The following is a 27,994-nucleotide window of genomic DNA, read 5'->3' on the forward strand; positions in this document are numbered from 1 at the left end:
ATATCCCAATCTGGGTTTGATGGTAAACAGAGATCCTGGATATTGCTGGCTATAGTGGGCTGAGTTAAAAGCAACTAGGCCTAGAGGTCTGATTACAAGGGACAGAGTTAACAGAGGTCCATGTCTGGATCGCTGAAGTTCCAAAAATTATCAAACCCTTCCTCTTCTCTTTTGGCCCCTTCCTACCTTCCTAGGTCCTCCTAGCTTGAAGAACTTTTCCAGCCAAAACTGAGACCTGAGTTGGACTGGTTTTCCCTGGAATAGCCCTGGGCCTTGGTGTCCTCACATGAGTCCCTTTGTCTCTTGTTACCCCAGGTGTTGGACATGGAGGAGATGACCATCTGGGAGCAGCACACAACCACACTCTGTAGGGTGAGCGATGTGGATGGCCAGTGGCTTTCTGTTCCATTTCCTAAACAATTCACCACCAGACTTTTCTGGGTTCACCTGGGTTCCACCGGATTCCTGGACCCTGCCCATTGTAAAAATTAAAATTAATATATAATAACTTCAAATGTTATATTTTTAAAGATTTATTAATAATAACTAGGAATAAAGGAATAAAAAGGTAACAAAATAAAACCACATGCCCAAGCTAATCTACCTGTTCAAAAGTCCCATGTTCACAGCTGCCCTCACAGGAAGGAAAAAGCACTAGAGACGGAAATCCATCGAATTTATCTCCTGTCTATGTCAGCACGTAATGACAGGAAGTCAGTGGGCTCCTGGGTAATGTAGTTCAAAGGTACAAGATTTCCAGTTACACACCCTGGGGAACTCCTACTTTGTGATCAAGTCAAAGCCTAGTGAGCAGCATGGACAGCCCTGTGAGGGCTCAGAAGAACAGAGGAACCAGAACTTGAGCTTAACCTTGAAGGATACTGGCCCTGGAATTAGGAAATTTGGACTTTAGCCCTGGTTCTATACTTGCTTTGTGACCTTGGGCAAATTACTTCCCTTCTGTGGGCCTTGGTTAAATGTCTATAAAGTGAGGGGGCCCCTACCTAAGGTCCTTTTCACCTCTAAACATCCCATGATTCTTATGAACTTTCTTGTGCCTTTTAGGATCCTCGAAGGGGCTTTGGAATTGCCATTTCAGGAGGCCGGGACCGACCCAGTGGTGTCAGCAACGATGGATCAGTGGTGATATCAGATGTGGTGCCAGGGGGGCCAGCTGTGGGCAGGCTGCAGTGAGTAGCTGGAGTGGAGGATAACCTAGTCTGTTGTCATTGAGAGGACATGATGTTAGTTCAGTGAAAAGAACCCTTGAATTGGAGTCAGGAATTCTGGGTTCTAGGGTTGACTCTAACATTGATTCCCTGTGTCACCTCATGCACCTCTCTCTAGACATCTGTTCCCTCATTTGCAAAATAAGAGAATTGGACTAGATCATGTTCCATGTTCCAAGCTCCCTCCCACCTCAAACCTTCTATGCCCTGTAGCCCCTCTGCATGCTAACAATCTATGCTCCAATGCTCCTAGCTTCAATATTCTGTGTCCTAAGGCCCCACCCAGCTTCTTTCCCTGGCATTTTTTCAGTTCAGTCAACACTTCTGGAAACAAGAAGGATCTGTAGATGCATTTGAAGCAAGAGTCCCTAAAATATTTTATTTTTTTAGGCAGCAAGGTCTTCTCTCAATCACAGTGAACATAGGACTATCCTAGGGGAATTAGCAGGCTCAGATTCCCCTCCTGTCTTTCCCTCCCTTCTCAGCTACCAAGAGGGCCCCTGGGAGAGCCTGGGGTATCATTTAACACCACTCACTGTAACTGGGGCCATTAAAGCCATCAAAGCAGCCGACCCATGGCACTGCCTTGCCCTGCTAACCTGGCCCAGAACTGGTAAACCAACCCTTGGGAGGGAAATGATTGAGATCATAGAGAGAGTGTAATGAAGAAAGCAAGAGAAGGAGAGAGGGCTGAGGCAGAAAGGAGGAGAGAAACAGAGAAGAGAAGGACCCAGAGAAGAAAGAAGACAGAGAAGGGCTGAATGAAGGAGCAATTAAGAAAGAGGGCCTGAAGGAAAAAAAAGAAAGAAGTTGGGGATAAAAAGAAACTGAGGCAGAAATAGAAGGAGAGGAAATGTGATTGAAATTCACTGAGAAAGAAAGGTCTCTTCTCCAACTGCCCCTAGATCCCTCACCTCTAAAACTCCCTAGACAAGATCTTGAAAAAAACAGCAACTGTCTTGCCAGTGGCTATGCTTCAAACCTATGTTGCCCTCCTCTGCCAGGACCGGAGACCATATTGTTATGGTGAATGGGGTTTCCATGGAGAACGTGTCTTCAACCTTTGCCATACAGACCCTCAAGTCTTGCACCAAATTTGCCAATGTTGTGAGTTATCCCCAGTCCTAGGTGGGAGGACGATAGGGACAGGGATGGTGGGTGGGCATGCAAGGTACCATATCAGACCTCTAAGTTGCTGGTCTGAGTTACTTTGGGCTGCATGGTCCATCCCAAAACAAGCAAATTGTGGTTTTTGACTAAATTGTCCAGTAGTCAGAGACCAATGCTTAAGGGGCAAAGGTGGGATTATGGGTTTGAGACCCAAGTGGGTCAAGTTTCTGTCTACTTTTCTTTCTCTATCGTCCATCCAAACTAGACCATAAAAAGACCTCGGAAAATTCAGCTACCTACCACCAAGACCAGCTATCCCACTTCAAGTCTGGGCCCCAGTCCACAGAACCAGGGGCCACCCCGAGGCCACCAAGATGAGGAGGAATTAGACCAAAACCGAGGCTATGAGGGCGACTCTTCCAGTGAACGCAGCTCAGGCCACAGCTGGACCGAGCGCTCTCGGCGACGGAGTCGAGCTGGCAGCCGTAGAGGTCAAAGTCGGGAGAGAAGGCTGGATCATCCAGATGGAGCCAATGGTCTGGCCCTGGTGTCTGGCTTTAAGAGACTACCCAGGCATGACGTATTGATGAAGCCAGTGGAGTCAGTATTGGTGAAGAGGAAAGAAAGCGAGGGTGAGGAAGATTCTGAATTTATGGGTAGATCTGAAAATGGACTAAGGCACTGTGATGACATCTGACGTCAGTCCTCTCTGGGGACTTTAGAATAGATTCTGGCTTGTGAGTGCCCACATCATAACATTGGTATAAATGCTGTGATGATTAATGCCCAGCTGACCACCCTCTCAAGCCAATGAGCCCTGGCCTTACAGTTGGAAAATCTAGATTTGAATCCTAGCTTTGCCATTTAATTGCGATCTGAAATAATAATAAGATTAGGTCAATTTTATATCAACCCATGTTATCTCATTTGATTCTCACAACAATCCTATGAGATGGGTGCTATTATTATTCCCAGGTTTTTAGTTAAGGAAACTGAGGCTGATATGGGTTAAGTAACTTACCCAAGATCACACAGCCAGTGTCTACAAATCACTTATCTTTTAATCTCCAATTTCTTTGTAAAATGGGTCTAATATTTGTACAACCTTGTTTTGAGGAAACATCTTTATAAACCTTAAAGCAACAGAGAAATGTGAGTTGTTATTATCACTCTGGGTGCCAGGGGAGTGTCCCTGTGAAAGGCAGGTGCAGTTGCCTTCCCCATAGTGACTTTGATCTCAGTGAGGCCACGTGTCTAGACTGGGGACACGGAGAAATAGCTACCTGCCTTCCCATAAGTCATCGGCTTCCCCTGCCCTTCTCACTTAATGCCACCAAAGTTCCCATACTAGACTAGTCTGACTTTGATGGAGCAAAAGCAAGTGAAGGATGGTTCTGATAGTTAGCCCTTAACCTATCCTGTATGAAAGGGGTTCAGGATTGACCTGGGACCCCTATCTAAAACAGAGACAGAACATCAAAGATAGTGGAAAGAAAATACTCTCAGTTTCATCACTGGCAAAACATTAAGTTATTAGATAATCTCTACAATACCTTCCAACTCTTGTGTGCTTTGTTTGGTAAAATGAAAGTGTTAGAGTAAAGTGGTAAAGGATATAACAGTCATCTGGGCCAACCCTTCATTTTGAAAAGGAGAAAAGTGAGGCACAGGGATGGTAAATGGCTTGCCCAAGCTCATACAGGGAATGAATAGCAAAGAATTTGAATCCAGACCTTGTGCCATCAGAAGCAGTGCTCCACTATAGCATAGTGATGATCTTTGAGATCTTTTCCACCTCTCCCATGAGTTGTCTCTATTCTTTAGAAACACAGGGGCAGCTAGGTGGCTCAGTGGATTGAGAATCAGGCCCAGAGACGGGAGGTCCTGGGTTCAAGTCTGGCATCACACACTTCCTGGGCAAGTCACTTAACCCTCATTGCCTAGCCCTTACCACTTTTATGCCTTAGAACCAATAAGATGGAAGCTAAGGGTTTAAAAAGAAAAGAAAAGAAAAGAAACACTATAACAATAGAAGATGGACATGACTGAGGAAACAGGATTGATCTTCTAAGCATATTGATTTATTAGATAATGCCTAAAGCCCATTCCCTAACAAATCTAGATCAAACCCCTTCCTCAGTTTAGAGCTAGACCGCTAATATAGGAGGAGATGGACTTTTATACACTAAAAACAATAAGGTCATTCAGTTAAAAGGAAACAATATAATGTTAGGTAATCTGATTTCTAATTGCATGAAAGATTAGGGATTTTCTAATTTGGGAGTTGGGGTGAACAAGTACAATTCCCTGAATTCAGATAAAGGGGAATCTCATTCCTCCCAAATATCTGCTATAATCAAAGGAACATGGAAAACAATACCTGATTGATCAAGTGGGGGCCAGTTTTCAGAAATGACCTATGGGTTGCTTGAAATGTACAATTAAGAGAAAACTCCTTTCTTCAGTCTTAGGATCTGACTGCATTTCTGGTCAATATAACCTAGATTCTTAGTTAAGGTTCTCTAAACAGCAGGTACAGGTACAGGTACAGCCATGCAGGGCTAGGTTCAAAGGATGAAATAAATTTTTCTCCCCAACTCACAGCTGAATAAACTTTTCTCACAAGACAAAATTTGGACTAGACCTATAATTGAATAGAAAGGGAACCGAGCTAACTCCAGAATTAAGTTGCAAGATGGAGTCAGTATGATTCACTCAGTTCCCACAATTAACCACCTGCTGTCTTAATCCTCTTGATTCTCTCACAGTTTTCTCCCTTTTGATTTGGGGGGAGGGGTACCTACTCCCACATGGTTCACTTATCTATAATCTATAAAGTTTTTTCATATAATCATAATCAGAATTATTTAGGCTACAGACGAAACTAGTTAGAGGTCTCATGATGGACTAATTTTTAGAAGGGAAATTTACATGTCTTCAAGGTAACCATGAAAACTTATAATCATAAGTACCATAAAATAAGACTAGAGCAGTTCGATATATTAACATCAAGTCTCTTTGTATTCTAATAACCCTCTCTGAATATCCATCTCATCAACACATTTTGTTTTTTTTGTAATTTTTTACTTGAAAACTTTTATTTAATTAATTTTGGCTATTTTTCCATGGTTACATACTTCATATTCTTTTCCTCCTCCCTCCCATAGCCAAGGCACAATTCCACTGGGTTTTATATGTATCATTGATCAAGACCTATTTTCATATTATTAATATTTGCACTAGGATGATTGCTTAGAGTCTACATCCCCAATCATATCCCCATCAAGCCATGTATTCAAGCATTTTCTTTTCTTCTGTGTTTCTACTCCCACAGTTCTTCCTCTGAATGTGAATAGCGTTCTTTCTCATAAGTCCCTCAGAATTGTCCTGGATCCTTGCATTGCTGCTAGTAGAGAAGTCTATTACATTCGATTGTACCACAGTGTATCAGTCTCTGTGTACAATGTTCTCCTGGTTCTGTTCCTTTCACTCTGCATCAATTCCTGGAGTTGTTCCAGTTCACATGGAATTCTTCCAGTTGGTTATTTCTTTGAGCACAATATTCCATCACCAACAGATACCACAATTTGTTCCGTCATTCCCCAATCGATGGATACCCCCTCATTTTCCAATTTTTTGCCACCACAAAGAGTGCAGCTATAAATTTTTTTTCATAAGGAGGATGCTAGTATTTTTTTATTTTTTAATTTTTATTTTGAATATTTTCCCATAGTTACATATTTCAAGTTCTTTCCCTCTCCCCCAAACTCCCCTAACCCCCCTTAGCCGACACACAATTCTACTGGGTTTTACATGTATCATTGATCAAGACCTAATTCCATATTCCTGATAGTTGGACTAGAGTTATCATTTAGTGTCTACATCCCCAATAATAACTCCATCAGCCCATGTGTTTATAAATATTTTTGTATCTTTTTTCCTATGATCTTTTTGGGATATAAACCCAGCAGTGGTATGGCTGGATCAAAGGGCAGACAGTCTTTTAAAGCCCTTTGGGCAGAGTCATCAACACACTTTGAGTCCCAGATGTCCCTTTGAAGTTGGCTGGTCCTTGGATATCTTCTAGAATTGGCTTCAGTGTCAGGACAGCTTTGAAAGGAGTATTGCTTCTCTGGTTCCACAGCACTTGCAAAAATTCCTAGATTAAAACCTCTCAGGAATAAGACTTAATACAACTTAGTACAATCTCTTTAAATTTGTTTTTCCAAACCTAAAATTTAAGATAACTTCATTTTTATATACTACTTGCTATTTCTATTTTTACTAAAATCTTGTACTTGATAAAAGAATCTTAAAGAAAAAAACTTTATGAAGGTTTTAACTGTAAAACAAACTCTTCTGTCTTTTAAAATTATGAGAAAAATACTTTTAAAATGGGCAATAATTTCATTTTCTTTATAATTATTGATACAACTTTATATGTAACATTCTTAATCTAGTCTTTAGAATGTATTATTAAAATATACACAAAGTGAATTTCCTTGCTAAATACATTTGGAAGCCATTATATATATATAAATATATAAATCATTATAATATGTGTGTGTACATTATATATATATTATATATTACACACACATAATATATATATTATATATGTTACATATAATATATAATGTACACACACATATATTTCTTAGGGGAAACAATCAAATCCTGTTGCTTTCCCAAATTTATCATTGCATCTTTGTCATATTGCTTTAATTCCCTTTTGGGAATCATCTCTATCATTTGACCACAAAGATAGATTAAAATTGTAGGATTTTTGCCCCTGGGCAAGTCACTTAACCCCCAATTGCCTAGCCCTTACTGCTCTTCTGTCTTAGAATGAATACTAAAGCAGAAGGAAAGGTTTATTTTTTAAGAAAGAAAAAATTATAAGATTTTCCAAACTTGCATCCTATGATAGTACCCTATTAATTAATTAATTAATTAGTATAATATTATACTTACAGAACTAACACTGTTCACCTGCCCTGATTATTGAAATTTACTATAAAAGCAAAAGAAGGAACATAATTATAACAGTGTCACAACTGAGGGAAAACACCTTTACCTTTATTTGATTCCAGGCATGACAGCCAGTCCTGTATTATTGAGAAAGGCTCAGGATTAACCAGCTGAAGAAATTTTCTGTTCAGAAAGGAAATAGCACAATAAGGATACTGAGTTAGGAGGATCCTACCTTAGGCCATGCTAAGATCATTCCCAAAACTTTCCAGCAGTCATCTCTATAACATTTCACAGACTATAGCACATGCCATTTTTCTGTTATTGGCTTCATGACAATTCAGACAATATTCTTCTGATCAAAACTGAAAACAGAGCAAGTCACCTAACCCTGTTTACCTAACCTTTGCCCTTCTGTCTTAGAGTTATTAATAAGGCAGAAAGTAAGGGTTTAAAAAAAAAAACCAACTCAAAACAAGAGAAAATTAAAGTCCCAAGAGTTTTTACCTCAAATAGCAAAATTTCACTCATCACAACTTGGGACTTGAATATTATTAACTTTGTATTTCTCTAATAGTTCAATTTCATTTATCCTTTACTTGTAAATTAAAACTAACCATATTCTGGGATTTCAGACATACATCAATAACTGACATACTAATGTATTGAAGTTATATCTTTAAATCACCCATATACATTTTCATAATTTTTCTGAATGGTAGTCAAAATTTTTCCTTGGAAAACATTTGTGGCAAACACACACACATATAATATATATGTAAACACTTATTATCTGTTTTAAAACAAAATAGATCCTATCACATATTTAATGGTTTTCAATCCATTTTTATCACATTCTTTTAACAGCTTAATTCATAATCTCTCAGTATCCAGATTTTTAAAAAAATCTTTGTAATAGCATTTCTGATACAGTGGTTTCTCTGATTTCACAATATAAGGGAGTTGAGAAATCCAATAACATAAACAATACCAAGTATTTAAGACATAGAACAAAACTTATTCCAGTCAGATGACATCATCTCAGCCGAATGCATTTCCCAGTTACCCTAGCTAGAAATCATTAATCTTATCACCTTTAGTGTTTTACCAATCACATCTAAAACCTGGTCTAGAGTTATCAAGTATAGAACAATTATGATCAGTTGAATAATAATAATAGTAGCATTTATATAGTGCTTACCATATGCCAGTCACTGTGTTCACAGTTCACAATCATATATCATTTGGCCCAGGATAATAATCCTGGGAGGTGGGTAGGTACCTGTATAATTTTCCTCTTTACAGATCCAAAAAACAGGCAAAGAGAGATAAAATGATTTGCTTAAGAACACACAGCTGATAAATTTCTACGACTGGAATGTAACTCGTTTCCCTCCATTTTCTGGCGTTTTTTTCCCCCCAACACCTTTATTTGGCAACCTGATCTTGAGACGAGGGGTTAACAGGGTCAGAAAAGGAAGGTCTCTGCTCTGAGGGAGTCAGAAGGGGTAGCATTCTTTTCTTTCTTTTTCTTTTTTTTCACGATCAAGGAAGGGTAAAGTACCAGGTAAATTTAAACTCCAAAATGCATTTTTTTTTTACCCTTCACTTGGATCTAAATGTTATTTACTTTTAAAACTTTTACAGAATTTAATTCTTATTTTTCTTTAAAACAAATTCTAAAGTGTATCCCTAAAACTTCACTATGACTATCCCTGTAATTCTGAAGTGACTGGTCAGTGTTGCAATGACAGCAAATATCTTAAAAGGTTTTTCTCTTTTCTTTTCTTTTTTAATCTTATAACCTAATCTTAGAGTTAAAGTCTAAAATAGGAATTAGTCCTCCTTATTGGGACAGCTGCCTCAAGTATGAAACTTCATTAATCTTTCCCAGCCTACCAAACTCTTTCACTGCAGTCTTTTAGCAGTTTTCCAGACTGACTGCATTTTCCTTTTTTAAAAATCCTACATTTTACAAAAAACAGACAAAACAATAAGACAGAAACTTGGACAGGATATAAAGAAGAATCCCCTTCTAGGGAGAGGTGGGCAGAACCCATTACTTAGAGCTGCCTGGGAAAACTACCATCAGATGTTATACAACTCAATAACATGCTATTTACTCATTCCTGTAACTATCAGGAACATCCCCTGGTCTCAAACTATCCAAGAGGGAATCTGCAGGTATCTTACTATTGTTGGAACCCATCTTTTGTTGCGGCTTCTGAAAACCCTTAAATATCCCAACTCCAGAGGCAAACCTAAACTACCCTAGTTCAACCATCTCCAAGGAAAAACTCCAACATTCCCTACTTATTGGGGTCACTCTAGTTCCAGGGGAAAAAACCAGAGCTCCAAATTTAAAAACTGGATCAAAAATTAATTTAACCTAAAACACCCGGGGGCACCCCAAATCCAAGGCCAAACCTAAAACACCCCACTTGCAAAGGCCAAAAGCTCCAAACTCCAGGAGGCATGCTTACTCTAAACCACCTCATTCTGGAGCAAACTTAGCAAATTTTAATGAGAAAAAATGGGGAGGGGGGTCCCTAATCCTTACCTTAGCTCAGAAGTAGGAATTGAAACCAAAAGTTTACCCTCCAGATGTTAGTCTTCCACAAAAAAAAAAAAAAAAAAATTGCCTCAGTTAAAAATTAACCAGAGATCCCTTGGGAGTTCTTCTGGAAGGCTGTCAATCAGGGTCAGACTTGACTGGACCTGACTGCCAAAATTCTAACGAGCAAAAAAATGAAATGACAGGAAACAAAGAGGTGATCTGAGCCTATTGTTTTATTAAGCGGTGCATGCCAGCTGCCTACCCCATCAGGACCTTCCTCAGTTTAGGGCTTGACCCCAGTACAGGGAGAGGCAGGCATGCATATATATTGAAGACAATATTATCATATATGTACACTAAAAACAATTTTATTAATTTTATATCAAATGAAGTATTTATTTCATTTTCCCAAGAATTGATTGATTAAAAGGAAATAATACATTAGGAAATCTGATTTCTATTCGAAAGATGGAGAACAGGTACAATTCCCTGAATTCAGAAAAAGAGGTCCCAGTTCTCCCAATCAAAGGAACATGGAAACAATAACTGATCAGTCAATATGAGGCCAGTTTTCAGATAAGACATATGGGTTGCTTGAGATATACAATTATGAGAAAACATATCGACCTTAGGATCTAACTGTTTCTGATCCGCAGAGCCTAGGTCCTTGGTTAAGGGTCTCTAAATAGCAGATACAAGTGGTCCAGTTTCCAAGCCATGCAGGACTAGGTTTAAATAAAGCAATAAGATTTTCTCCCAATTCCCACAATTGAATCCATTTTTCTTACAAGACAGAATTTGGACTAGGCCCAGAATAGAAAGAGAACTGAGCTAGTTCCAGAACTGAATCACAAAAACAAGTCACTCCACAAGACTGGGAGTCAGTGTGATTCATTCAATTCCCACAATTAACCACTTGCTGTCTTAATTTCCTCAATTCCTTCACAACACCCTGATGTCAACTTCCCCATTATTAGCAAGTATGTAGGATCAGACCTCTTCATGCTTGAGTGTGCATTAAAGACCTGTCTGGCCTCTCCAGTTTTTCAGATATCTGGGATGGGGCTTCAGACTAGAGGGATCCCAGATCCTGGGACCCAAACTCCCAGCCACATCCATAGATGTGATTCTTCCCTATCCCCATCTCCATTCAGAGGGTGGTTATCTTCAGTCCTTTTCCCCTTCCTGGACAGCCTATTTCCCATAGTATCACCCTGCACCCTATCCTTCACCACCAATTGGATTCTGTCTCATTTTAATCCTCCACCTTTGCAGAGTTTGGTGTGAAGCTTGGCAGTCAGATTTTCATCAAGCACATTGCAGACTCAGGTCTAGCCTCCAAAAGCAGAGGCCTGATGGAGGGTGATCTTGTCCTTAAGGTGAGCCCTGGAAAGGGTGAATTAGAACCACCACCTGGGTAGGAACTGGAGGGGGGGAGGTTTGCCCCCTCTTCACCTGCCTTCACTCTTCCCTTTCCCCTCTACCCTCCTCTCCCCCATGGGTCTGTACCCTATGGCTAGAACGCCTTAAATCTATTTCACATCTGGCCAAGAAAGCCACCCCCTATCTCCCAGGATCTCTTTCCAGAATTCTCCCAGGAGATTGTCACTTTCTAGTGTCCTCCATATCTGAAGGGTCTTAACCTTCTCCCTCTCCCCAATCCTCCCCCCTCCCCCAAACTGGTTGTACCTTTCAGATAAATGGAGTGTCAAGCCAGAACCTGTCCCTGAATGACACCCGACGGTTGATTGAGAGGTCGGAGGGGATGCTGACTCTACTGGTGCTCAGAGATCATCGGCAGTTCCTGGTGAATATACCCCCAGCAGTCAACAGTGACAGTGAGAGTTCTGACCTGGATGGTAAGGAGTGGGGAGGAACATGTTCTCTGGACCAGCTTTTCTTCAATCCCCAGATACATTCTCAGTCCCAACCAGCTTTCCCTTCTCTTCAACGTCTCTACTCACTTGGCATCCCAGGACACCACCACACTCTACATTCTCCTACCTCTCTAACCACCTCTTCTTTGCCTCCTTCAGTGATTCCCCCTAATCCCCAGCCTAGCAAGGCTGTGTTCCCCAAAAACTCTGCCCTCATTCCTCCTCTCAATGTGCTTTCTCCTCTGACACTCTCTATCACTCCATACTTTCCAACTGCTGTTATCTACAAAAGATAGACTGGGCCTGTGATTTCATTGCTATAGGAACCTCCTAATAATGTGAATTAGCATTTTCTTTGTGATTTATCTGCTTAGAACATTATGTAGAGCATGCAGTGAATGAGTAACTCCAAATCCAGCTCTCTTTCCCTTTAGGTTTAAGGCCCTGGTGGTTCATGCTGGTAGAGAAGTCCTGTAGGCAGATGGAGATTGGTCTTACAGCTAGAAAGAAGTCAGGGCTGAAGATTAAGATACAGTGTGGACTAGTGGTTAAAGAACTAGCCTCAAAGCCAGGAACTCTTGGGTTCAAGTTCTACCTCTTACATTTATTGTCTGTATGACCCCAGGCAAGTCGTGTAATCTCTGATAGCCTTAGTTTCCATCCCCAGAATTTAGCATAGTGCCTGGCACATAGTAGATACTAAATACTTATTGACTTACTGACTAAACTATAAAATGAGGATCATAGGACCTACCTCCTAAGGTTACTGTGAGAATCAAATGGGATAATTTGTGTAAAGCACTTAGCACAGTGCCTGGCATATAGTAGATGTTTAATAAATGCATGTTCCTTTCCCCACCCCTTTCTTTCTCCCCTCTCTATAACAGCACTCCGTCATTCACTGTCAGATTAATCTTCCTTCTGCAGAAGTCTCATGATATCACTTTCCCCCCCCTCGAAATCCTTTAATGGCTTCCTGGTTGTTCCCAAATAAAGTTCAGACTCTTCTGCCTGGCTTCCTCAGCCCACCTCCATCTGGCACCACCTACTCTTCCAGCCTTATCTCACACTATAATCGGCATTCTATCTAAACTAGGTTACCCTGTATAGGTCCGTGGGTTCCCTGTACTTGTTCTGCTTCTCTTCCTTTACTAATGTGATACCAGATTCTTGGAACCATCCTGATGGTGCCCCCTCTCCATCCCCAACCTATTGGAAGCCTAACTCAAGTGCTGTCTCCTTTGGGAAGTTTTCTCTGATATCCACAGCTAGCAATGATCTCCTTTGTCCAATCCCTCATGTAGATAGCAGTGTTTGCCCTCCTGATCATGTAGGATATGATACAATGTTCTTCTGTGTTTGTGTCTCATCCCTCTGCTAGAAAACAAACATAAAGGGATGGACCAATTTTTATGTGAACTTTGTATCTTTGCTCTAGCTCTGGGCACAGGAGTGCTATGTTGTACAAAGTAGATATCTTTAAAGCGAATTAAATTAAATCAAATTTAGTCACAAATCTATTAAGAAGATGATCTCTTTGTGGGCTCTCCACCCTCTTGGTACAGTGGAATTAACCCCTTTCAGGAGTTGTCGTTTTTGAAGACAGGGAGCTTGGGGAAACCAGACAAGGAAAGATTACTTGTGATACTGAACTTTTGCAATTATAGACATCTCTGCCATTGGCTCTGAACCCTCTCAAGCACCCCCATCCCATGTGCCCCCACCACCTGGTGGCAAGCGGCGAGTTTCTGATGCCAGCTGGACCGAGTCTCCTCCGTAAGTGTCACACCTACCACACACTCATCCTTTGATCTGTTTCTTTCTCTTTTTTTAACCCTTATTTTTTGTCCTAGAATTGATATCATCAGTTCTAAAGTAGAAGAGGGTAAGGACTAGGCAACTGAGGCTAAGTGACTTTTCCCAGAGCTAGGGAGTATCTGAGACCACCTTGATCTGTTTCTAATGCTTTGGCATTTGTCTGTTTCCAATATCCTCAACATAGTCCATTGTCCTGGGAGGGATAGTCTGCTTCTAGTGACCCCTAACAGTGACTATTATTGAGGGAAACATTAGCCTAGTTCCTAGAGTTCACAAGACACCACCATCCCCAGTCCCCAGCTATAAGACAGCCAAAGAGGCCGTAAAGCAGCCACAGTATAAGAATATATGTATGTGAATGGGTCTCTCATCTGGGGTTCTCTATCATCATGAATATATAATAAATTCTCTGCTTAGAAACTCTGGACCCCCTAGCAATATGGGACAAATTCCTGTGCCCTTCCCATGGGTTCTAAAAAACAGTAGGTCCCTAGGGAAGGATACTGAGAAGGAAAAAACCAAAAGGGAAACCTGCTAGAAGGTTGGGGGCCAGCAATTTCCAGGAGGATTTCCATAAGAGAGGTAGTGAGGGGGAAAATATTTCCTTATCATTCAAAGTGGTCTGTTCAGAAATTATCTCTCTGGGTCACTGCTAGCCTCAACTCTTTTCCTGTCCCCCCACCCCTCTTCTCACATACCTGGGGGATTCCTTGAAGCTGGCCCTAAACCATCTTACTCTTATCTTCTGTTTGCCTCAGGGAGGAATCAGTGGAACCAGAACCCCTTTGGGAATCAGGTGAGTGAGAGGGCAGCTGTATGGTTTTCATAAGGCCCTGGTGGTCCTTGTCTGTGTAAAGAGAGCAGCAGATGTCTGGGCTTTCATTGACCTGATTTCAAGGGCAAGCTAGTCCAACTAGCTTGGTCTAAACCTGTCCAGAGAGATTGTGTGGCACAGACCTTAATATCCATAAAGAGCTCAGAAGAAATTAGAGAAAGCCCTAGGAATTGCATTGCTCAGAGCATGTCTGGAGGTAGTAGGGCCTGAGCTGGGCCTGGGGGGATGCAGAGAACTTGGATAGGAGGAGGAGAAAGGAAAAGGATAGCATTCTATGAAAGAAGGAGGGAATTAGGGAACTGGTGGCAGAATAGAGTGGAGGGCCTGGTTCTTCCCCTTCAGGTACTCAGGAGGATCTGAGAAAAAGCAGCTATGACATCTATCGTGTCCCCACTGGCCAAAGAGAGGATGATGGGTAAGTATCCAGGCCTCAGGTCCTTGCTATACCTCCTTCACACATAAATATTCACACCCCTACTTTGCCACTATTGCTCTAGCTGAAAAGCACTCTGGGCCACCTATTCTTGGGGACCAGGGAATCCATGTATGACCTGCGAAGGCCTTTAGAGACCATCCTATCCCCCAATCCCCTCATTTCATAAATGAGGGAACAGGCTCAGAAAGGAGAGCATAAATTGTTAAAAGTATCACAAGTTCTAACATTTCATTCCTTATCCGAGCCAAAAGGGCCTGTAGGATATAGAATATGAGAGTCAAAAATAATTTTAGAAGATAGTGTCCAAACTCTCAGCCCCCTCTCAATTTACAGATGAAGAAATTGGGGCCCCATGAAGGGAAAGGATTTACTCAAGGATCACTCATGGATTCACTGTTGGAGTCAGAACTAGAGCCCAACTCTCTTAACTCACAGCACAAGCCTCTTTTTGAGAGCCTGGCAAGCCTTTATCTCAAATCCCTCACCTCCCCACCCTCACCCCCCCACATGGTGCCAGGTATAGCCCAGACACTCGGGTGGTCCGCTTCACCAAGGGTGCCAGCATCGGGCTCCGACTAGCTGGAGGCAATGACGTCGGCATCTTCGTATCAGGCGTACAGGAAGGGAGCCCAGCAGATGGACAAGGAATTCAGGAAGGAGACCAGATCCTACAGGTAGTTGGGCTAGTATGGGCCTAAGGAAGGATGGGGTGATGGGAGATGAGAAAAAACCCTGGTCCATGAGAGAAGATCGGTCCATTCAGAACCTGGTGATGGCTTGGTAGAAACCCTGTGTTGGACCAGACCAAAGTATGGTGCTGGATTATTGAGCATTTTTGACTAATGGTTTTTTTTTAATGAATTAATTTAGAATATTTTCCCATGGTTACATGATTTATGTTCTTTCCTTCCCCTCTTCCCACCCCCCTCCCATAGCCAGCACACAATTCCACTGGGTTTTACATGTGTCATTGATCAAGACCTATTTCCATATTGTTGATATTTGCACTAGGGTGGTCATTTAGAGTCTACATCCCCAGTCATATTCCATCAACCCATGTGATCAAGCAGGTGTTTTTCTTCCGTGTTTCTACTCCCACAGTTCTTTCTCTGGATGTGGATAGCTTCTTTCTCATGAGTCCCTCAGAATTGTCCTGGGTCATTGCATTGTTGCTAGTAGAGAAGTCCATTACATTCAATTGTACCATCATGTATCAGTCTCTGTGTATAAGGTTCTCCTGGTTCTGCTCCTTTTACTCTGCATCAGTCTTTCCAGTTCACATGGAATTCCTCCAGTTCATTATTCCTTTGAGCACAATAGTATTCTATCACCAACAGATACCACAATTTGTTCAGCCATTCCCCAAGCAAAGGGCATTCCCTCATTTTCCAATTTTTTGCCACCACAAAGAGTGTGGTTATAAATATTTTTGCACAAGTCTTTTTCCTTATTATCTCTTTGGGGTATAAACCCAGCAGTGGTATGGTTGGATCAAAGGTTGTCTAATAGCTTGGCCTGTACTAATTCAGTTATTTTGGTTTGGAGGGAAAGCAATGCTCCATCCCCTTTTCCCCCCAGAGGTAACCATACAGAAATTAAAATTTCAAACTTGAAAGGCATATCAGAGGCCATCTATTATAACCCATCCTTGAATAAGAATCCACTCTATAGCACACCCATCATGCCTTTGTTTAAAGCCCTTCATTAAGAAGGAAACCCATTCTCTGCTAGAATTATCCGTTCTTTGACCCATCAGTTCTGAAGAATTAGATTATTATGTTTCCAAATTTTTAATTTACCTCTCGATGAGCCCTTATTAATTTATCCCATTTTATTATTAGTTTTTATCGCATTATGATCTGAAAAATAGCATTTATTATTTCTGCTTTTCTATACTTGTTTGCAATGTTTTTATGCCCCAGTACATGGTCAGTCTTTGTATATGTCCCATGTGCTATTGAAAAGAAGTTATATTCCTTTTTATCCCTATTCAGTTTTCTCCAGATATCTATTAGCTTTAATTTTTCCAATATTTCATTCACTTCCCTCACTTCTTTCTAATTTATTTTTTGGTTTGATTTATCTAGTTCTGATAAGGGAAGGTTGAGGTCCCTCACTAATATGGTTTTACTATCTGTTTTCCCCTTAAGCTCCTTTAATTTCTCCTTTAAAAATCTGGATGCTATACCATTTGGTGCATATATGTTAAATAGTGATATTTCTTCATTATTTATGCTGCCTTTAATCAAGATGTAATTCCCTTCCTTATTTCTTTTAATCAACTCTATTTTTATTTTAGCTTTATGATCACAATTGCCACTCCTGCCTTCTTTGCCTCTGTTGCAGCCCAGTAGACTCTGTTCCCCTGCTAGAATTATCTGGAGGCAGAAGCCATTCATTCCACTTAGGGATTCTTATAATTAAGAAGTCATTCTCCTCTTTTTTTTTAAACCCTTACCTTTCATCTTAGAATCATTTACTGTGTATTAGCAGGAGAGCAGTAAAGGCTAGGCAGTGGAGGTTAAGTGATTTATTTACCCAGGATCACACAGCTAGGAAGTGTCTGAGGCCAGATTTGAACCTGGGACCTCTTGTCTTTAGGCTTGGCTCTCAATCCCCAGAGTCACTTAGCTGTCCCCAAGAACATCAAGCCAGTATCTAGTTCTAACTTCTACCTGTTGCAAGTATTTCTGCTCTTTAGGACCAACCAGAAAAAAAAAAAAACTAATCCATTTTCTATGAGATATCTGACCTAATATTTTTTTCTTTTCTTTTTTTTTTTTAAACCCTTAACTTCTGTGTATTGGCTCATAGGTGGAAGAGTGGTAAGGGTGGGCAATAGGGGTCAAGTGACTTGCCCAGGGTCACACAGCTGGGAAGTGTCTGAGGCCAGACCTGAACCCAGGACCTCCCATCTCCAGGCTTGATTCTCAATCCACTGAGCTACCCAGCTGCCCCCCCACCCAATATTTAAAGAAAACTCATGTTTTCACCTCTTCCCCCCAATTCCCAGTTTTCTCTAGGTTGTCCAAATGCTCATATCTTCAGCTTATCCTCATTTGGCATGAAGTAGATGCCTCTTATTATCCTGTTATTACCCCTCCCCTTAACTCTCCAGCCTATCCATATTCCACCTCAAATGTGATATGTCCCAAACTGGACACAACATTACAGGAACTCCTGCAGGGCACCTGTGATATTGCCCTAGAATTATGTTTTGGGGAAAAAACTTTCTTGGCTTCCATAGCATGCCATTGATTCACATTGAACTTGCAATCCACTAAGATCCTCAAGATCTTTTACATATGAATTTCTTTCTAGCCATATCTTTCTCCCTCTGGTAATTGTGAAATTGTTTTGTTTTGCCCAAATGTTCAGAAAAATCCTTACTTTTTTTCTTTTTATAAGATTTGACCTGTCAAGATCTTTTAGGGACCCTGACTCTATCATGAAAAAGTGTTAAGTAACCTATCTAGTTTGTGTCATCTGCAAAGCTGATAAACTTTTCCATTCATACCTTCGAGCAAATCATTGATAAAAATGTTATCAGATCCATGATGATCTCCTGAAAACCCACTTCCAAGTTGGCATGGAACCAGTAAGGCCTGTTCTTTGGGTCCAGTCACTCAGCTAGTTCCTAATCAAGCTTTATTATTATCCAGCCCATAGATCTCCATCTTTTCTTCAGGAATAAAATGAGGGACTTTTCCAAATGCTTTACCAAAAATCTAAACATCCAGGGGGCAGCTAGGTTGCTTGGTGAATTGAGAGCCAGGGCTAGAGATGGGAAGTCCTGGGTTCAAATGTGACTCCACATTCTTCCTAGCTGTGTGACCCTGGCCAAGTCACTTAACCCCCATTGCCTAGCCCTTACTGGTCTTCTTCCTTGGAACTGACACTTATATAGATGCTAAGACAGAAGGTAGGGGTTAAAAAAAACAATCTAAACATTTTAGTATTTTCCTGGTTAACTGTTCTAGAAACCTACCTAAAATTCCATCTTCTACAGGAAGCCTTTCCTAACTTCCCTTAATTCTAGTGCTTTCCCCCTTAATAATTTCCTATTTATCTTGTATGTAGCTTGTTTGCATATATTAGTTTGCTCATTGTCTATTCCATTAGATTGTAAACTTCTTGAGGGTAGGGACTGTCTTTTGCCTCTTTTTGTATCCCCAGAACTTAATACAGTGCCTGGAATATAGTAAATGCTTAATAAGTGTTTATTTTTGTTTTAATTATTCATTTTTAAAAGCCTTTCGTTCTATCTTAGAATTGGTACTGAGTATTGGTTCCAAGACAGAAGAGCGGTAAGGGTTTGGTGATGGGAGTTAAATGACTTGCCCTACATCTAGCGTAGAATCTGAGTTCAGATTTGAACCCAGGACCTCCCATTTCTAGGCCTAGCTCCCCATCTACTGAGATGTTTAGCTGCCCCAATAAATGTTTTTTGATTGGTTAATTAGTCCTGACCAGAGAACGGAGGTTGGTCTGACATAACTTGGTGTTGTTGGAGCCACATTGGTTCTGTCATTATCCCTTTTCTATTCTTGGCATTCAGGACTAATTAGCTAGGTGGCTCAGTGAATAGAGCACTGGGCCTGGGGTCAAGAAAAACTGGGTTCAAACTTGACTTCAGATACTTCCTAGTGGTCTGACCCTAGGCAAGTCACTTTTACCCTCTATCTGCCCCAGTTTGCTCATCTATAAAATGGGGATAATAATAGCTCCCAGGGCTATTATGAGGATCAAATGAGATAATATGTGTTAAATGCTTAGCACAGTGCCAGAGACATACTAGGTGCTCAATAAATGCTTGTTTCCTTCCTTTTAATAATATATTCAATGATTTTGCCAAAAGAATGAAGTCAAGTCCACTGGCCTCCGGTTGGTTGATTCTAAAAGGTAAAGTCTCAGATCTCATCCAGCAGGTCTTCCAGCACCTTGGGATGAACCACAGTTCACCTGACCTAGTGACCTGCCCCGGTCACCAGGGCAGCTGGGCACTCTCTTACTATCTTCCTGTGGCATCTCATTTGAGCCTCACAAAACCCCTGAGAGCCTAGCTGTGTGACCCTGAGCAAGTCACTTAATTCCATTTGCTTAGCCCTTGCCATTCTTCTGTCTTAAGAGTTGATTTAAAATTAATTAAAATACTTAAAACCCAGTGGAATAGCGCGTTGGCTATGGGAGTGGGGTGGGAGGAGGGGAAAGAAAGATCATGAATCATAACCATGGAAAAATATTCTAAATTAATTAAATGAGAGTGTTTAAGAATAAAAAAAATTAAAATTAAATGAATTTTTTAAAAACCCTGGGAGGTAGGTGCAATTACGACCCCCCATTTTATAGAGGAGAAAACTTAGATTGAGAATTTAAGTGATTTTGTCCAGGATCGCATAACTAGTGAATATCTGAGATAAGATTTGAACCCTGGTCTTCCTGACTCCAAATCTATCTATCTACTTTGTTACCTACTTACCAAGCCTACCATGACCCTGCCTGCAGGTGAGGATTGTCCCCATCCCTCTGCCACCCCCCAAATCATTGTAACCCCATCTTCCCCTCTTTCCCACCCTATTTGCTCCCCATAGGTGAATGAGCAGTTATTTCAGAGCCTGACCAGGGAGGAGGCTGTTCAGTACCTGCTGGGGCTGCCACGAGGAGAGGAAATAGAGCTGGTCACTCAGCGAAAGCAAGATAGTAAGTGGGGTTGGGGCCATCATGCCTGCTGGAAGCTTAGGGACATCTGGCTGGGGGTGGGGCAGAAGGCAGGGCACCCTGTTAGCCAAAATGCCCATAAGCTAGGCTAAACACAGCAGCAGATCGAGAGAGGACGTGCCATAGCCGTCTTACCCTTAATCTTCCACCATGATCAGGAAGGGAAGGAAGGAAGTTTGACACTATCCTTCCATCATGAGAGGGCCAGAAGCTCTGAACTCGGCCTCTGTTGAGTCTCTAAGAAGAGGGACTTGGTTCCCCTATGCCTCTCCCAGTCCTTCCTCAACTTTTCTTTTTTTTAAAACCTTTACCTTCTATTTTAGAACCAATACCAAGTATGGATTCAAAGACTGAAGAGTGGTAAAGGCCAGGTACTCAGCATTAAGTGACTTGCCCAGGGTCACACAGCTAGGAAGTGTCTGAAGTTAGATTTGAACCCAGGACCTCCCATTTCCAGACCTGGCCTTCTATCTGCTGAGCCACCCAGCTGCCCCATCAGGCAAGACCTTTTGATCTAGATAAGTCAGTTCCTGAGGGAGGGGAGAAAGGTCCACTCAAGTCTAGAAAAAGGGCCACGTGAGGAAAGGAAGGTAAGGGAGCCCACATAGTTTGAGTCACTGCATTAAAGGATGCTGGGTCACTCCTTTCTCTAGACACAGTCTCCCCTCCACTGAAGTAACAATGCTCTGCAAAGGACTTAAAGGACTCTCCAAATACTATCTAACCTAATTCCTTTGAACCTTAGTCTTTAGGAAGATGGTCAAGTCAAGCGTGGGTGACTCCTTCTATATCCGCACCCATTTTGAACTGGAGCCAAGTCCACCCTTGGGCCTGGGCTTCACCCGAGGGGACGTCTTCCATGTTCTGGACACCCTCTACCCTGAGAAGGGAAGGGGTGGCAGCTGGCTGGCGGTCCGCATGGGCCGGGACCTGAGGGAGCAGGATCGAGGCATTATTCCCAACCAAAGCAGGTAAGGCTCTTTTTTTTTTTTAATTTGAAAAAAATGTATTTAATTAATTTAGAATATTTTTCCATGGTTACATGATTCATGTTCTTTCCTTCTCCTCACACCCCCCCTCCTGTAGTCAATGAGCAATTCCACTGGGTTTTACATGTGTCCTTGATCAAGATCTATTTCCATATTATTAATATTTGCATTAGGGCGATCATTTAGTCAGCATCCCCAATCATATCCACATCAAACCATGTGATCAAGCAGTTGTTTTTTCTTCTGCGTTTCTCCTCCCACAGTTCTTCCTCTGAACGTGGCTAGTCTTCTTTCTGTTAAGTCCCTCAGCCTTGCTCTGGATCCTCGCATTGCTGCTAGCAGAGAAGTCCATTACATTCTATTGTAACACAGTGTATCAGTCTCTGTGTACAATGTTCTGGTTCTGCTCCTTTCACTCTGCATCAATTCCTGGAGGTCTTTCCAGTTCGCCTGGAACTCCTCCAGTTCATTATTCCTTTGAGCACAATAGTATTCCATCACCAGCAGATATCACAATTTGTTCAGCCATTCCCCAACCGAAAGGCATCCCCTCATTTTCCAATTTTTTTGCCACCACAAAGAGTGCGACTATAAATATTTTTGTACAAGTCTTTTTGAAAGGCTCTTTTTAGGTGGGCACTGTGTTAAACCAAGGGTCAAATGGAGAAAACCACAAATTTAGGAAAGGGAAAAAGCAAAGAGCCAGGCAAACAGTCACATAGAGAGGACAAGGGTCTAAAATGGAAGGGGGAGAAGGATGTGAGCAGGGAGACCCTGTCCTTTTCCCTATAAGATCTGAGTGTGTGTTTCCCTTGGATTTGGGAGTGGGGAGGGAAGGAGGAAGGAAATTCCCTGCCTCCTGCACCCATTGAGGTCAGGGCTAGGAAGAGGACCAATGGCCAACGAGGATCCCAGACTCAGCCTCCAGGAATCCTGGAGCCTTTGGTGACCTGGCTAACCACCTCTTTTATTTTCCAGGGCCGAGCAGTTGGCATCGCTAGAGGCTGCCCAGCGGGCTATGGGCTTAGGGCCTCTCTCTTCCTCAGCCAACACAGGGGCCCGAGCTGAGTTCTGGAAGCTTCGTGGCCTGCGGAGAGGTGCCAAGAAGCATATGCGCCAAAGCCGTGAGGACCTCTCAACCCTAACGAAGCAGGGCAACTATCCACCCTATGAGCGGGTTGTGCTGAGGGAAGGTTAGTGCCAGAATGGACAAGGAAAGGGAATGGAGGGAGAGAGAAAAATCATCAGGAACATTTCATTATCTCTCGGGATCAAGGCGTGGGGCACTTCAAACACGTGCTGTGTGGAGGAGCAGCTGGGGAATCTTGGATCAGAGATAGGAGCAAAAGAGGCGGATGGAGGAAAAATGAGTTATACCTACTGATTCCCTACCTGTTCTGTCCCAGCCAGCTTCAAACGCCCTGTGGTCATCATGGGCCCTGTGGCCGACGTGGCCATGCAGAAGCTGTGCTCTGAGCTGCCTGACCAGTTTGAAGTCGCAGGTGAGAGTCCTGGGACCCCTCTGATCCCACACACTGCATGTGGTTGCCACCTATTCCCAGAAAGATCCAGGGGTGAGGCTGGCTAGGGAGATGGTAGGACTGGAGGGACCAGAGAGCGTGTGCTGGGGTCAGGGAGGATCCTGATCTATCTGGCATTTCAGAAGCAAGATTGAAATGAAACTGGAGATAAGAACTGAAGACGGATCATGTATCTGAAGACCTAGGATTTAATCTCGAGAGCAATAGGGAGCCATTGACAGTTCGGATAAGAAATCTCAATGATCCTGTGTTTTCAGGAATGTCCCAACCAAGTTTCTCACAGCCCCAGGAGAACCCCTCAAAGGGACTATTCCATCTTGGCTGGTACACAGAGGGAGGGGGAGGAAAGGATTGCCATCCTGCCTGACTCTTACTGAAGGAGTTTCCTTCATTTCTAGAGAGTGTCACAAGAAGCGAGGGCCCCTCAAAGGTGGTCAAGCTGGACACTGTGCGAGTGATTGCTGAGAAGGTGAGTCCAGGCCAAGAGCTGAAGGATGAAGAGCAGAGTGGAGGCAGGAAGGGGGACAAAGAGAAGAAGATAAACCTTAGGATCCAGGGTGGCACTTATCAATTAAGAGGGACATTAGAGCATAGAATGTTAGTGCCAGGATGAATCTGAAGACAGAAGAGAGAATTTAGAAGGTACAATGAGGAACATCTGGTCCAGCGTCCCCATTTTCCAGAGGAGAACATTGAAGTCGGGCTCTCGGGTCATGGCCAGGGTCTAACCTTAAGCCTCTACTGCCTCTATCTCTTTCCCTGGCCCAGGACAAACACACTCTCCTGGATGTGACACCCTCCGCCGTGGAACGCCTCAACTACGTGCAGTACTACCCCATAGTGGTGTTCTGTGCCCCTGAAAGCCGGGCAGGGGTCAAAGCCCTTCGACAGTGGTTGGTGCCCACCTCCAGGAAGAGTTCTCGCCGCCTCTATGCCCAGGCCACCAAGCTGAGGAAGTACCACAGCCATCTGTTTACAGGTTAGACCAAACGAAGTGGCTCTGTAGATAGTAGTGGACTTAGAAAGAACTGAGTTCAAATCCCCAGGATTTTCTTATTAGCTTTGTGACCCTGGGCAAGTCACTCAACCTCTTGTCTGTCTCTGTTTCCTCACCTACAAAAATGATTCTGATAATAGCACCCACTGCAGAGTTGTGATGATCCCATAAGATAGCAAATGGCTATTATTAGATAGCGGGAGGAATAGGATATAACAGAAAAAACAAAATGAGGATGCAAGAGGACTTCTTCATCTTTCATTTAGTGCTTTGGGAGAAGTTCAAAGTGGGTGGGGGTAGGTATAGTAGAGCAAGGGTGAGATAGTGCAAAGCGCCCTGGCCTAGAAACCAGGAGACCTTGACGTCTGTATTAATTAGAAATTTTGTACCTTTAGACTCCATCTCCCAAAATTCCTTTCCCCTTTTCATTTAAGTGTGTCTTTATGTTTTTGTTATATAGCTCTGTAATCTCCTCCCTCTTGCTCTCCTTTTTCCCACATGCGGGCTGGGTGAGCTCTCTCTTAGTTTTTTTTTTCTTCCTTTGCTTCAAGTTAGTATTAATAAACTTTATAAATATTATACTTGGAGATGTTGTATATTAATTTTAATCTCTACAGGTCTCTTTCTGACTCTGCCACTGATTAGCTGTTTGACATTTCTCTCTGGGTCTGTTTCTCAACCTGTAAAATGAGTATGGTAGTGTTCCCCTTATACAGATAAGAAAACGGAGGCCTGGGGAGATTAAGTGACTTAGCTATTTTTTCCTGACGCATGATGAGGGCGAAGCCTCTGCTGCCTCCAAATCTTTCTCCATTATGAAGCCCTGATTTAGGAATACCAAGGGATCCAGGCCCAGCTCTTATAGGGGCTCAGGAAGATTAAATGAGATAATAGGTGTACTTAGGGCCAATCGTTTACTATCGCTTTAGCTACCATTCTCATACTGACCCCGTCAGTATAAGACCTAAATGATCGATTCCACAGATTTATCCTGAAGAGAGTTCTAATTCTCATTTACCTCTAATACTCGCCTTCTCTTTAGCTATCATTCATCTTAATGGGACCAACAATGCCTGGTACCAGGAGTTAAAAGATATCATCAAAGCCCAGCAATCCCGGCCCATCTGGACCGCCGAAGACCAGGTAAACTTACTCAGCAAGAGCCTTCCCTCTTTACATGTCCTAAGAGTCAGGGAAGGGAGGGAAAATTACTTTGATGATAGCAATAATAATCCAAGCCCACTGGGATACCATACACCTTGAAACGCCTCAGCTATGTGTGGTACTGCCCCATAGTGCTGTTGGAAGCAAATTTCTCTCTCCATTAGGTTGCTTTTTTTAACATCATCTCTCAGTAATCTCAAGGTCAAAGACCATTGAGTAAATTCGGGTATAGATAAGCCTTCAGAGAAAGTGAGTTAAAGAACCAAGGAACCAACGAACAAGACAGGAAACTGATTCCACAGGCACTGCCCTCCTGGGTGGCCCAGGCAAATTAAGAAACTATGATTGGTTCCTGAAATGTGATGTGTGAGAACTAGTGGGTGGAGAAAAGAGCTTATAAATGGAGATCAAGTGGTCTTTGGGGTCTTTCTGGCTGGAGCATAGAGAACTGAAGGAACTCTTGTTGGAGTTTAGCCATAAGCCCATCATGGCAACCAATAGATTAGAAAGCTAAGTATCTCTCTATCTCTTACCTACCTTTCCCTTTCTTTACTACTCCTATTGATTTTATTTAATAAAGTTAAGCTACTATGTGCCCCTAAAAGCCAGGCAGGCATCAAAGCCCTTTGACAGTGGTTGGTGCCCACCTTCCTTGTCACCACTCTCTCATGGTATGCATATATGAGAAGACTGGTCAGCAGCCAAAAAGCAGGGTATAATCTTCCTTGCTTTTAAATTTTATTTTTAAATTTAAATTTAAATAAAGTTTTTGGTTGATTAAATTTAAAAGTAAGCAAGAGGAGAGTCAATCCCATCTTCACATTAGTAATCTAACATGATGAATCAGTTGGAAAGAGCTGGAGATTTGATGATTCCTTTCCTAAGCCCAATATTAAGAATCACCAGGGACTTGTTTCCTGGACTGTGCCAGTTTCTGCTAAATGTGGGGTCGCCAGGGTTATTAGCCCATCTGTGTCTGTCTCCTACATCATTTCCTCCTCCAGCTGGACAACTCCTCGGAGGAGAACCTGGACCTGCCCCGTCAGGATTTTGGGGGCAGCAATGCCTATCTCAGCTGTGATAGTCGTGTTAACAGTGACTACGAGGAAACAGATGGAGAAGGTGGCTTTTACACAGATAATGACATGGATGAAGAGCCCACAGAGCCAGCATTAGCTCGTTCATCAGAACCGGTAGAAGCCGATGAGGCAGAGAATCTGAGGGAAGAGGCAATGGCAGCTTCAACGTACCCAAGAGCCAAGGTAAGCCAAAGCTCCCTCTATACCAAGTCTTTGCCAGAACCCCTTCAGTGTGGGGGCAGCCCTTGAGCAGAATATTTCCATTTACACCTAACAGATACAAGGGCGATAAAATTTTATCTTGAGCTGTAAAGGTCCAGAGGTAATGGTGATGTTCTCCACAAGTCGTGATTCCCCATCATTCTCCCTCCTTCCAAAAAGGTCAAGTTTTCCCCTCTCACTGCCCCTCCTTCCACATCTATCTCATCTCTTTCTCTGTTCTCTTCATACATGTATCCTTAACCAAGCTACTTTTCCTTTACAGGATGTTTCCAAGATCCCTCCCTGTCCTAACATTCTAGTCCTTTCAACTGTGTCTACCTCTGTCCCTTTCTGACCTCTTCTTGGCCCTTTCCTTCTTTAGTCAGAAAGCATTGTTATTTTTCATCAGTTTTGACAGTGTTTAGTCTAAACATAAAACGCAGACAAGGGGGGGGCGGGAATGTTCTCCTGCTTCCCTGCTCATGTGCTCCCACATGGCCAACACAACCTCCTCTCTGTAAACCTATTAACCTCAAGTGATTCCCTACAGGCCAGAGACCCACCTGCTCAGGGCCAATGGAGACAAGACAGTATGAGGTAAGAACATTTCTTGCACATGGGCAGAAGGGAGGGGAAGTCAATGTTAAGGGGCCCCTGGGCAGTATCTCATTACAGGGGCAGGATGAATTTAAGGCCAAAATGGGACTTCTTTTTCTACAGGTGAGGAAATAAGTCTAAAAAAGGGAATTGACTTGCCCAGAGTCACGAGTCATGGGTAGCACTTGTACTTCAAAACCCAGTGCTCTTTCTACTCCATCATACTGGTCTCCCCACTAATATAGAAACCCCTCCAGGTGAAATTGGATTTTCCAGACTTCTCTTCATTCTTAGAATCCTATAGCTTAGAAATTTTAGACCCAGACTTTAGGGGGCTTGCCTATGGTCACATAGATCTCCTATTTCCTGCCCTCCCCAGAACCTATGAGCGGGAAGCCTTGAGAAAAAAGTTCACCCGAGCCCGGAACTACGAGTCAGACGATGATGACGGCTACGACTGGGGTCCTGCCACTGACCTGTGACCCTGCAGCTGGATGGCCAGCCCAACCTCAAGGTCACCTCAGGGAATCTGCCTCACCTGTCTTACTCTATCAGCTTCAAGGAGGGAAACTCACTCTGGCTTCTACTTCCCCATTCCTGGACCTGCCTTTTTATAATAAAGCAAGTTGAATTTTTATTACAACTCCCCTCCCTCCTTTGGTGCTGCAGGTTTGGGAAGAATACTAGCTCATCCTGTCCATTGCCCATCTCTGGACAGAGTTGTCAAATGAGCCCCTCCAGCGCAGTCCTGCCCCCGACTGTCCCAGCAGAACAGGGTGTCTCAGTTCCCACTATCCCAGGACCCGAACCGGACCACAGAGATCACCTAATGAAACTATTAGTCCTATGAGTGGGGAAACTAAGACTCCAAGATG

At 42.6% G+C, this 27,994-nt stretch overlaps 1 protein-coding gene across 1 annotated transcript; it reads left to right on the forward strand.

Annotated features, from left to right (window-relative positions):
- Positions 1 to 318: 318 nt before the first annotated feature.
- On the forward strand, positions 319 to 27,992 carry TJP3 (tight junction protein 3). Its single transcript, XM_044671241.1, has 20 exons — positions 319 to 372; positions 1,066 to 1,190; positions 2,234 to 2,336; positions 2,605 to 2,971; positions 11,143 to 11,246; positions 11,564 to 11,726; positions 13,412 to 13,520; positions 14,321 to 14,358; positions 14,740 to 14,812; positions 15,351 to 15,507; positions 20,425 to 20,533; positions 21,297 to 21,522; positions 22,519 to 22,733; positions 22,947 to 23,042; positions 23,480 to 23,550; positions 23,850 to 24,060; positions 25,121 to 25,221; positions 26,247 to 26,504; positions 27,073 to 27,119; positions 27,499 to 27,992. The coding sequence occupies exons 1-20, from the start codon at positions 325 to 327 to the stop codon at positions 27,599 to 27,601; spliced, it is 2,724 nt and encodes a 907-aa protein (XP_044527176.1). The 5' UTR covers positions 319 to 324; the 3' UTR covers positions 27,602 to 27,992.
- Positions 27,993 to 27,994: the final 2 nt, after the last annotated feature.

Source organism: Gracilinanus agilis, chromosome 1, assembly GCF_016433145.1.
Source record: "Gracilinanus agilis isolate LMUSP501 chromosome 1, AgileGrace, whole genome shotgun sequence".
Classification (NCBI taxonomy): Eukaryota; Metazoa; Chordata; class Mammalia; order Didelphimorphia; family Didelphidae; genus Gracilinanus; species Gracilinanus agilis.

Excerpts from the sequence above, each read along its gene's own strand:
- TJP3 (XM_044671241.1), top strand. The coding sequence starts at position 325 with ATGGAGGAGATGACCATCTGGGAGCAGCACACAACCACACTCTGTAGG. Across the intron at positions 2,972-11,142 it reads GAAGAGGAAAGAAAGCGAGG|AGTTTGGTGTGAAGCTTGGC; the intron begins GTGAGGAAGATT and ends CCACCTTTGCAG. Across the intron at positions 14,359-14,739 it reads AGAACCCCTTTGGGAATCAG|GTACTCAGGAGGATCTGAGA; the intron begins GTGAGTGAGAGG and ends CTTCCCCTTCAG.